The following is a 12,823-nucleotide window of genomic DNA, read 5'->3' on the forward strand; positions in this document are numbered from 1 at the left end:
TAATTATATATATATTTATATAAATATTTAATTTAATAATTATCATATCTATTTTTATATAAATTTAAATTTATTTTTTTTATTTTTAAATAATAATTATATTTAATTTTTTATTTTATTTAAAATTATTTATTACATTTAAAACATTAAAGAGAATTAATCATTTTTTTTAATTTTATCCTTTACCCCTGTAAAATAGTACGGACCACAGAAAAAAAAAATTCAGGTGGTGACTGTATTTATTAGCATATATCAGGGCAAATTAGGTATTCAGCCAAAAAAAAAATCATTGCCGTGTTAATTTTCTTCCTTCGGCCTTCGAGTGAGTCAAAAGCAGCAACGATGTATCATCCGACCAGAGGTGGCGTCCGCGGCGGCCGAGATCGTAAGCGCTCTTCCGCACTCTCTCTGTATTTATATCGTGAATTCAATTGGAATATTATTGAATTGTCGTGATTCTAGATTGAATTTTATTTTCTTTTCGTCGAATTATTGTGATCGTTAGGAGGAAACCCAGCCTTATTTAGGTCAAATCTTGATATTTGAATAAAACGAAAGTGAACTATTTGTTGATGTGATAAATGGTTCATTTAACAATGATTATCTGAATCTGTTTAGCTGTTTTAGTCACAAGTTCTTAGCAGCTCCTCATTCAATTTAATTAGGATTCCTCTGGGTCATTTTTAATGATTTTTTTTTTTTTTTTGCAAAATACTACTAGTAGTAGCGGTAGATGATTTAATTATTTTTTAAAAATTGTTTGGTGGAGAGGTAATGATTAGTTACTTTTATGAGTTTCAAATGATGGGTCTTAGTTAATTGCATAAGATATCTTCTGTGTGTTGCAGTGGACAATTTGGATGTTTACTTACATCAACCATGTTAAATTGTTTAACTAAATTTTTATATATGCGGAATTTTATTGGGAAGATTTTAGTGAATAGATATGTGCCTTGTAACAATTATATGTTTATTATGTGCAGAATTTAGCTGGGATGATGTTAAGGTTGATAAACATCGGGAGAATTATCTTGGTCACAGTATTAAGGCCGCTGTTGGAAGATGGCAAAAAGGTATGCTCTGGCCCTAACAATGTTTACAGTTTCAGCGTTGGAATTTTCTGTTTTGCTGTTACATAATGCGCTCTACAGTTCTTGGTTGTATACTGTGTTTGCCTCTCTCTAGAATTGCAAGAAGAATTTAGGAATTGTGCACCTTGTGGCTGGTTTTTCTAAAATAAATTCCCTTTTTCTACAAATCCTCTTTTATTTTATTCTACATTCTTGACATTATTCCTAAGTTAAGAGGAGGTTGGGAACTACTCTCTCTCTCTCTCTCTCTCTCTCTCTCTCTCTCTCTCTATATATATATATATATATATATATATATAATCAGTATTTTCTGGTTACCTTTTCTGTCATTTAGTATAAAGAATTATAGTTCAGTTAAAATTACATATAAATAGCTCTTGTACAATAGGAGGTTTTAAGCTTGTTTTTCTTTTTTTGGCATCTTTCATTATTTTTGTTTTGGTCATGTTTCTGCTTAAGTGGATGGCGGATGATTATTACCAATAACTTAGGGGTCAGTTGAAAATCACATTGGAAATGATAATTATACTGCCAAGAGATACTTTTTGATTTCTAATCAATCTTATATACTTTAGCACTGTCTTAGCAAATTTTAATGAACCAAATTTGATATTTACATATTTTCCGTGTAAGAATATATGTTTTTATTGAAACAATTTTTAGATGGAAATTTTAGAGCATCTCTCTATCAGTGTTCTAGTTTTACATTTCTATATATGGAGTGGTTGAGATATACTTTTGTGCATCATTTTTGTGAATCATTGTGCCCTGGTGAAGGTGCTAAATGTTCCCAGAAAATGATGCTTCCATTATTGTAAAAACCAATGGCTGAGTAATTTGGATGAGTCCTAAATGTTTAACTTCAACCAACATTGTGTACTGCAAAGTAGGAGTTTTCTTGGTTGTCATAGAAGAATTATTGTTTGATCAGCCAAGGGTACAAGTTGGATATTGAGGAAGACGTGGTGATGTCCAATGTTAGCTCTACTTTTATAAAGCAGAGCTTTTTTTTCATGCTCCTTGATGTTCCAAGTCCCCTTCTTTATTTACCTTTGGCAATGTAGTGAACCTAATATTTTGTTAATTGGAAATTATATGTAAAGTAGCAGCAAGGTTTGATTGAACAGAATTGTCTTGGCAGCTGACTTGACATTTATCTGTTTCTTTTTTATTTTTAAGATTTCTTGCATTTACCATATGTTGCATTGGTATTTTACTCAACTATGTTTCCTCATTTTGTCAGTATTTGTTTTCTTTCAGATTCTTTTGCCCCTTTGTCTTTGTTTTTGTTTGTGTGTGTGTGTGTGTGTTCTTCATTTTTTTTTTTTTTACCTCTGTGGCTTTCTTGAGAGATGAAAGTTAAATTAGGGCATTCTGTAATCTTTGGCATATTTGTACTTTTTATGCTTTTCTTTGATGGAACTGTCGGATATTTGGGATATAGATAAGAGGGCGCATAATGCCTGCATTTTTTTTGCCTTTTTCAATTCTACCTACTTGGAGGTTTTATTTACAGTTCTTTTCAACACTATTATGAGCTGAGATATAGAACATATTCACAATGGTGTGCTTGTCACTCTGCTTATCATCTTTTCTTGAATTCTGGTATATTGAGGAAACATTTATGCAACTTCTTTTAAAGTATTATGGGAATTATTGAACTCAAGAAAAATTGAGGGAAAAGTTACTATGTTTCCCCTTAAAATGAATACATCGATAACTATCTTAATAAATGCACAATTGAGGTTTATGGTTTGAAAAATTGAATAGTTCTCTCTCTCTCTCTCTCTCTCTCTCTCTCTCTCTCTATGCTAAAGGGTGTCTTTGAAACCTCTGTCACTCAATTTTTTACTTCTCTGATGCTTTAACCTTGTAATTGACAATGGAAAAACTAATCCCAATTTCTTGCTGTCTGTGTTTCTATAGTATATTCTGCAGAAAAGGATGCATTTAGAAAATGAATTTGTTTTAAAATACTACTATAATCATTCTTCTTTCTATTTTTTGATACATTTCTTTGAGTTTTATGGTTAATAGATCCATGAAGGGTTTTGCTATCTGGTTTTTGTCTGTTTGGCCATTTTATTATTGTGTCCGCATTCTTGGAAACATTGATTACAGAAAGGTTAATTACTTGGTAGTACATACAAGTTTCTTTAATTTGTGGGCCTAATGGCTTGACCTAAAACAATCTGTAATCTATTTGGCTGGTTCTGTAAAATTAGTTTCATTTCCACGTTTTGTGTAACTTTTTGTCTTAAATTCTTTAGGTTTTGGAGTGCCATTAATCTAATTTTTTTCTCACTGCTAGGAGAACATGAGATCTATGAGTAAGAATGTTTTGTCTTTTTCCTTCATTATTTGCAGGGAAAGATCTGCACTGGTACACCAGGGACAAAAATTCTGAGAGTTCAAGTAAAGATGCTTTAAAAGAAGAGATAAAAAGAATTAAGGAAGAGGAGGAGCAGTCCATGAGGGAGGCACTTGGTTTAGCTCCAAAGCGTGCTAGCCGGCCTCAAGGAAATCGACTTGATAAACATGAGTTTTCTGAACTTGTGAAGCGAAGCTCTACAGCAGAGGATTTGGGAGCGGGGCATGCTGAAGCTGCACGTGTCCATGGTCTTGGTTTCTCAAGGTATTTATTTTTGTACATCCCATGGAGCTCTAGTCATTGTCATTGTCATCAAATTATGAGTTAATAATATCCCGACTTGCATGATAGATTATAATAAGTATTAGTGGTATCAGTGATACAATAAACTTGCACTTGACCCTCAGCCAGCTTTCTAGGTTCAACAACAAAAAATGTCTTATGGCCATAAGTGCACCTTTTTAAGGGATTGTGGTGCATCAAGTCAACCTTTTGTGGTGACATAGTCCTCTTTCGATTGGTTGCTTTTCTAATTATAATTGATCAAGTGCTTGTTATCTTTTTATCTTCTTGGTAACATTTAGCAAGCTTTTGGATATACTCCATTTCAACGTCTTTGGATTTGTACACTGTCGTAGTTTCAAGATGGTCCATGGGTTATGCCACCTAACAGAAGATGTTAGTGGCTTTAGGCTCCAATATGATGGTCTGGGACTGATCTGAAAGGAAGTCTGATTTTATCTCCAATTCCTTATAACAGAATTGATATTAAATTAGTGTTGTACTCCTATAGTAAATATTGAGAGAGCCTCTTTTGCTTATTCAAAGTTTAGGTTGTGGGAGTCCTACTGATACAGATAAGTAAAATTAGATTTAAGAATTATTTTGATATTTTTAATTGTGAAATTAAGATCTTTAGTTGATATTTTCTGTGTAAAATTTCTATTAGGAAGTTTAGGTTTCTATTATTTAGGAAATAACAAGCTTCGGAGGCCTGCGCGATGCTGTGCATTTTTTTTTTAATATTTATCATGTTAATATGATTAATAAATGGAAAATTATTTATATCGAAAACGGATCCAATTCTGTTTTATAATAATATAAAATATTATACAAAACTATTATCTATCAATAAGTATTAAAATCATTTAGTCAATTCAACTGAAATAAAATATTAGTCATTCATTATATTGCATATTAGTTATTTGTATATTGTTTAGTTTAAGACCAATTATTATTAATGTTATAATATTTTATTATTTACTTATTATAATACAAAATAAAATAAACTTTGATAATAAAAATATTTGATTGTAGAGTTTAGTTATAAAAGACGATAATAGTAGTACTGGTTAAATTAAGTAAAAAGTATTAACCCATCTAAAAAAAGCCTAACATTATTCTTATGGTAATAGGTTTGGTATATAAAAATAATGTATATGCATATTCTTTTAAAATCTTTTTTAATTATTAAAATAAATTAAATATATTGTAAATGAAGGAGCCGTATGTGTCTAAGATGAGAGTTGCGGAGATAAGAATGTTAAGGTGGATAAATGGTCATACTAGATTAAATAGAGTCCGTAATGAGAGTATTAGAGAGAGAAAAGGTAGGAGTGATGCCAATTGAGGATAAGTTGAAAGAAGAGAGATTGAGGTGATTTGATCATATGAAGCGTAGACATAGGGAGACTCTAGTTAGACAAGTAGAACACATTGGATTTGAGGATAGAAAGAAAAGAAGGGGTAGACCTAAACTGACTTGGTAGAAAGTAGTACACCTGACCTAGAAGTATTACACATTTCCGAGGATTTAACCTAAAATCATTTAGAGTAGAGAAAGAGAATCCATATAGCCGACCCCAATAAATTTTTGAGATAAAACTTAGTCGAGTTGAGTTGTGTTGTAAATTACATCAAAATTTAAGAGTATAGCAAATTTAATTATTTGTTTCTTATAAACCAAATTTACACATTTAATAAACTAAGAACTCTAAATAGATATTAAAAGAAGTATACAGAGCGACCTTATTGACACGGGAGGGATTGGTTAGTGTAGAAAGAGATTATTCTTATTGATTTCAATTAATCTGTACATGGGTATATATATAATTATATATACAATTGATTCCTATAATTGTGTTCTACTAATTAGGAAGAAATCCTAAATAGGAATCTGAGAATCTGAGAATATCTGAGAGAAATAATATAGTGATTGACTTTCCATAACATAGTGATTGACTTTCCATAACACTCCCCCTCAAGTTGGAGTATAGATGTTAATCATGCCCAACTTGTTACAAATGTAGTCAATCCTAGCTCCATTCAGAGCTTTTGTAAAAATATCTCTTAACTGCTCTCCAGTTTTGATGTGTCATGTTGAGATGATCTGTTGTTGAATCTTTTCACGAATAAAGTGACAATCAATCTCAATATGTTTGGTCCGCTCATGAAACACCGGATTAGAAGCAATATGAAGAGCAGCTTGATTATCACACCACAATTTCGCAGGTAGGGAGGTCTTAAAACCTGTCTCATCTAGTAATTGAAGTATCCACATTACCTCACATACTGATTGTGCCATGGCTCTGTATTCGGATTCAGCACTAGATCGAGAAACTACACTCTGCTTCTTGCATCTCCAAGACACCAAATTTGCTCCAATAAAAACACAATATTCAGTAGTTGACCTCCTGTCAACCTTAGATCCAGCCCAGTCTGCATCTGAAAAACATTCAACATTCAAATGCCCATGATTACCATATAACAAACCTCTTCCTGGAACGCTCTTCAGATAACACAAGATTTGTTTCAAGGCTTCCCAATGAGCAACAGTTGGGGAAGACATAAACTGACTTACCACACTAACGGCATAAGCAATGTCAGGACGAGTGACTGTAAGGTAGTTCAATTTTCCTACCAATCTCCTGTATCTCTCTGACAACTCACTATCCCCTGCTAACAGTTGTAAAGTTGGAGTCATTGGTACGCTACAAGGCTTAGCACCTAATTTTCCTGTCTCTGTCAATAAATCGAGGACATATTTTCTTTGAGACAAGAAAATACCCTTCTTACTTCTCATAACTTCGATACCCAAGAAATACTTTAACAATCCCAAGTCTTTGGTGCAGGCGAGTTTGGAGTAAGGTTTTAAGAGATGAAATACCTGCAGAGTCACTCCCAGTGATGACAATGTCATCCACATAGACTACCAAGAGAATTAGACCAGCCTCAGATTGCCTATAAAATACTGAGTGATCACACTTACTCTTTTGCATGCCATATTCCTGTACTGCTTCACTGAATCTCCCAAACCATGCCCTAGGACTTTGTTTCAAGCCATAAAGAGACTTCCGAAGCCTACAAACTTTACCCAACTCTCCCTGAGCAACAAACCCAGGTGATTGCTCCATATACACCTCCTCCTGAAGATCACCATGAAAGAAAGCATTCTTGATATCCAATTGATGCAGGGGCCAATCATATGTAGCTGCTAAAGAGATAAACAAGCGAATAGAAATAAGTTTAGCTACAGGAGAAAAAGTATCAGAGTAATCAACCACATATGTCTGAGCATATCCTTTTGCTACAAAGCATGCTTTTAACCTAGCTACAGAACCATCAGGATTTACCTTTACTGTAAATACCCATTTGCAACCAATAGTTTTCTTACCAGTGGGCAAAGGCAATAGTTCTCATGTACCATTAGTATCTAAAGCCTCTATTTCCTCTTTCATAGCATTACACGGCCCGGGATGAGACAATTGCCTCACCATGATGATTAGGGATAGGAACAGAGTCTAAAGAAGTAACAAAACACCGAGAACAAGAAGACAATTGATTATAAGAAACAAAAGAAGAGATAGGGCAAGTACAGAGTCACTCCCAATGATGACAATGTCATCCACATAGACTACCAAGAGAATTAGACCAGCCTCAGATTGCCTATAAAATACTGAGTGATCACACTTACTCTTTTGCATACCAAATTCCTGTACTGCTTCACTGAATCTCCCAAACCATGCCCTAGGACCTTGTTTCAAGCCATAAACAAACTTCCGAAGCCTACAAACTTTACCCAACTCCCCCTGAGCAACAAACCCAGGTGATTGCTCCATATACACCTTCTCCTGAAGATCACCATGAAGGAAAGCATTCTTGATATCCAATTGATGCAGGGGCCAATCATATATAGCTGCTAAAGAGATAAACAAGCGAATAGAAGTAAGTTTAGCTACAGGAGAAAAAGTATCAGAGTAATCAACCACATATGTCTGAGCATATCCTTTTGCTACAAGGCGTGCTTTTAACCTAGCCACAGAACCATCAGGATTTACCTTTACTGTAAATACCCATTTGCAACCAATAGCTTTCTTACCAGTGTGCAAAGGTAATAGTTCTCATGTACCATTAGTATCTAAAGCCTCTATTTCCTCTTTCATAGCATCACACCAGCCAGGATGAGACAGTGCCTCACCAACAGTATTAGGGATAGGAACAGAGTCTAAAGAAGTAACAAAACACCGAGAACAAGAAGACAATTGATTATAAGAAACAAAAGAAGAGATAGGGTAAGTACATGAACGTTTACCTTTACGAAGAGCAATGGGTAAGTCTAGATCAGAATCATGATCAGTATGAGGTACAGAATCTCCCAACGAAGTAGCTGGTGGAGGATCTGAGTCAGGAATCTCCAATCTCCTGGAATAAACATGAACAACGGGAGGTCGAGTAGGTCTAGAGACAGAAGGAACAGGCTGTGGGAGAGGACTAGACATTGGTTGGACAGTATATATTAAGAGATCATCCTCCTCCCCCTGACTCTCATACACAGATGATGGAGGAAAAAATGGAGTGGATTCAAAAAATGTGACATCTGCTGAAACAAGATAACGATTAAGAGTAGGAGAGAAACAACGGTATCCTTTTTAGAGCCGGGAGTACCCAAGAAAGACACATTTGAGAGATTTTGGATCCAATTTAGTAACCTGTGGACAAACATCACGCACAAAACAGGTACAACAAAATACAGGGTTCAACAGGGAACAAAGATTTTGTAGGAAACAAAGCAGTATAAGGAATATCCCCATTAAGGGCAGAAGACGGCATACGATTGATCAAAAAATATGCCGTAGAAACTGCATTCGCCCAAAAGTGTTTAGGTACTTTCATCTGAAAAAGAAAAGCACGAGTTACCTCAAGAAGATGCCGATTTTTTCTTTCGGCCACGCCATTTTGGAATGGGGTATCCACACAGGAAGACTGATGAAGAATGCCATTTTGTGTCATATAAGACTGAAATTGTGCTGAAAAGTATTCTTTGGCATTGTCACTTCTTAATATGCGCACAGAAATATTAAATTGAGTTTTGATTTCATTACAAAAGGCACAAAAGATAGAAAACAACTCAGAACGATTCTTCATTAAATATAACTAGGTAACACGAGAGTAATCATCAACAAAAGTAACAAAATAACGAAATCCAGTTTTAGATGTAACAGAACAAGGACCCCAAACATCAGAATGAACTAACTCAAAAAGGGATGAAGCCCGTTTATTGACTCTAGACACAGAAGGCAAATGATGATGTTTTGCAAACTGACACGACTCACATTCTAGTACTGACAAAGACTGAAATTGAGGACACGGCTTCTTCATGGTAGACAAAGAAGGATGACCCAATCTACAATGAGCTTCAAGAGGTGTTAAGGTACTGGAGCAAACAAGTGACCGCGGTACATGATTTTCCAGAATGTAGAGACCACCTGACTCGCGCCCTCTATCAATAATCTGCTTCATCGTAAGATTTTGAAACAAACACTGGTCAGGAAAAAAGGAAACAGAACAATTTAAGGTACGAGTAAGTTTACTAATAGAAAGTAGATTGAAAGAGAATTTTGGTAAGCACAAAACAGAAGACAAAGAAATTGACGAAATCGGGTTCGCAGTTCTAGAACCCATGACACAAGAAGTAGAACCATAAGCTAAAGTAACAGTAGAGGAAGTGAGATTAGACTGAAAAGCAGATAGAAGACTAGAATTACCTGTCATGTGATCTGTCGCACCAGAATCAATAACCCATTTGGATGAAGAAGACACAAGGCATGTAGTGGATTTACCTGACTCGGCGATCGCAGTGACAGGGGAACTAGTAGGCTTTAGAGATGCCTGATACTGGGAAAATTGTGCAAAATCCTCTGCAGATACCAAAATAGTTTTCTCAGAGGAAGATACTGTATAATTCTTTGCTGCCACATTTGCTATCTGTGATCGCTGATTTTTCCTCTGAAGTTGCGGACAATTATATTTTGTATGGCCAGGCTCATGGCAATAATAAAAAATGACTCCTCTTGAGTCCTGATTAGAACTAGCCTCTCCATTACGCTGATTATTTCTGTTGCCTGTAATTCCTCCTCTACTTCCTCTTCTATTACCCTGTTGTCCATTTGGATTACGGCTAATAAGAACACTACTGGCAGGCTGTGAAGATTGAGTACTCTCTGTACAAAGAACCCGTGTGAACGTTTTATGCAAAGAGGAAATCTCAGAACTGGAGAGAATCTGAGATTTAGCAGTCTCATACTCTGAAGGAAGGTCTGCAAGAAAACTCATAACAGCCAGTTGCTCCCGTTGAGCCTGCTGAACTTTCACATCAGGACTAAAAGGCAACAATACATTAAGTTCCTCATATACCTGTTTAAAATCCATAAAATAAGCCGTGAGAGACTTATCCTCTTTCTCAGCACGGTAGAATGCCTTACAAACATCATAAATACGGGAGATATTCCCTTTACCAGAATACAGAAAATCTAAGTATCCATCAATTCCTTAACAAATTCACAGTGATTAATTAAACTAATTACCTCACTATGAATCGAGTTCCGAAGCTGCACCGAGCATCCTCCCTTAGCCAAGTTTGTCGTGTATCATAGTGGGTGGATCTTTAGTAAGGTGATCATCCTTATCAATGTTTTGCAAATAGATCCTAACAGTCTTACTCCACTCCAGGTAATTCGAACCATTAAGTTTGTGTTCCGTGATCTTAGTCATCACGGGAATCACATCAGAAATAACATTCTTATTGTCTGCCATTTGTTGAGACAAAGAAAACTAACCGAAACGCTAATCCAAATTGCTTATAGCAGAAAAGAACCCAAAATCACAAAAGCAAATACCGAAATAGGATCTAAGAGCTAAACCTCAGAAGTCCTTTAATGGTATACTGGATCAGGCAATAGCACACAGTGGTGGAATGAGGGGGTTGAGGCGACGCCGGCAATGTTGATCGGGGTCGAAACGGCCGGTCGGCGACCAAGGTCTCTCCTAAGCTGCGTAGTGAGAACAAATAGTTACCCTAGATTGATGACCTGCTCTGATACCATGTAGAAAGAGATTATTCTTATTGATTTCAATTAATCTGTACATGGGTATATATATACAATTGATTCCTATAATTGTGTTCTACTAATTAGGAAGAAATCCTAAATAGGAATACAGAATACAGAATATACAGAGAAATAATATAGTGATTGACTTTTCATAACATAGTGATTGACTTTCCATAACATAGTGATTGACTTTCCATAACACTTAGAATAGTGCCAAATGTCTACCATTTGTCTTCAGTTACTAAGTTCCATTATATTCAAGCCTGCCATGGATTTGAGATTCAATTCATTTGACTTGTCCATGGATATTTGTATATCTATGTAACTCTTTTAACTTCTTTCTTAAGAAATTTTTAAGGTTTGGTTTGGTTTGCTTTAGGAACTTGTTATGCATAGACATGCAGTGGTTTGTATTAACTGTCAATATGCCATTTTCTTGATATAACCTTGACATTTCCCAGACAAATTCTGCACATAGCAAGTATATAATTATTTTCATCCTGTCCATGGTCCTTATAAAATTGATTCCAGAGTAGGATTGCCTTGTGAAATTTCTTTGATGTGTGGGTCTAATGACTGAGCCTGAAGTATTTTCTGGTTGGACAGCTTTTGGCAAGAGATTTATCTCTTCATCCTGTAAATTTCAGGGTCTTTTTGCTTATAAATTCACAAGCAACTTTCTTTTCTAAACAATGTTTAAAAATCTTTTACAAAAATGGTAAAAGGTTTTTGTTACCTCTGTTTTTGCAGCCTGATAACTTGGTTAATCTACATATTTGCAAGAACTGATAAAACAAATTTTACCTTTTCCAGAAGATGTAATTTGACATCATTGTTTATTTATTTTGGTTTTTGCAGTGGAATTTAATTTGAATTTTTTCGGCCATCATAAGACACCTTTTCACTGCTTATAGTTGATAAATGATATAATAGGCGTTATATATTAACTTTGACCAACTGCATATCCCCCACCAAGATCTCTTGTTGGCAGGGAAGGGGTATGCAGTTGTTTTCTTAAAGCCCTTATTTGGAGAAATTTTGGAGACCTGTTCATGGAATTTGCTGCTTTCTATTGACCATGGCCATGATGGTTGATGCTTTTGCTCTAGAATCTAGAGGGACGGTCAAGGTCAAATAACTGATATATGATAGTGGCTTGGAGAGTTGATGTTGCAAATTCCCTGGTAAAATTTGGGGGGGCCATTGTGAGATGCTTTCACTGGTGGGCTTTGTTTGTCTTGCACCGTGTTATTGAATAATGTGGGGGTAACAACTAGTACTGCTGCTTGTGATTATAGCTAGCTGTTGATATCAGCTGGGCTGTCGGGTCACTGATGCTATCGTACTTTTACAATATCAAACTTAATTTACTTTGCTCTCTCTCTCTCTCTCTCTCTCTTAATGTTTCTAAGCCTTGTTTCTCTTTCTTTATATTTCTGGCTTGAACTGTTACTGCAGAGCACCCCGTCCTTGGGAAGACCCAAGTACACTTCCTTCTAAACACAAGGAAGTTTCACCTGAGCCGGTGAAGGAGGCTGTGCCTGATTCATTACCAAGCAACTCTCGAGAAGATGAATCAGATGGTGAAAGCAGCCGAAAGAAGAGGAGGCATGAGGAGAAGAAACTTGAGAAGGAGAAGAAAAATGAGAAACGTGAAAGGCGTGAGAAACGGCGTTCACATGATTCGGATGACAGAAAAAAACACAAGAAAGACAAGAAGAGGAGGCATGACTCTGAGTCTGACTGAATAAACATTTGAATGTTGTAGCTCCTTCTATTTTATAATACATTACAAATTAACTTTTGTTTTATACTACACTTCTCCTTGAGCCGCAATGCTGCTTGAGAGTTGAGATTATTTAATGGTTTGGCCTGTAATGAAGTTCGTCATGCAAAAGCCTACTGGGAGCAGGAAAAAAATTTATGGTCACAAAACTCGGAATGTGAAAGGCTTCATTTGGGGATCCTTCAAA

The 12,823-nt window shown here is 35.5% G+C and overlaps 1 protein-coding gene across 1 annotated transcript; it reads left to right on the top strand.

Annotated features, from left to right (window-relative positions):
* Positions 1-233: 233 nt before the first annotated feature.
* Positions 234-12,823, top strand: LOC110671473 (uncharacterized). Its single transcript, XM_021833956.2, has 4 exons — positions 234-385; positions 984-1,073; positions 3,459-3,726; positions 12,309-12,823. The coding sequence occupies exons 1-4, from the start codon at positions 343-345 to the stop codon at positions 12,595-12,597; spliced, it is 690 nt and encodes a 229-aa protein (XP_021689648.1). The 5' UTR covers positions 234-342; the 3' UTR covers positions 12,598-12,823.

Source organism: Hevea brasiliensis, chromosome 14, assembly GCF_030052815.1.
Source record: "Hevea brasiliensis isolate MT/VB/25A 57/8 chromosome 14, ASM3005281v1, whole genome shotgun sequence".
NCBI classification, from domain to species: Eukaryota; Viridiplantae; Streptophyta; class Magnoliopsida; order Malpighiales; family Euphorbiaceae; genus Hevea; species Hevea brasiliensis.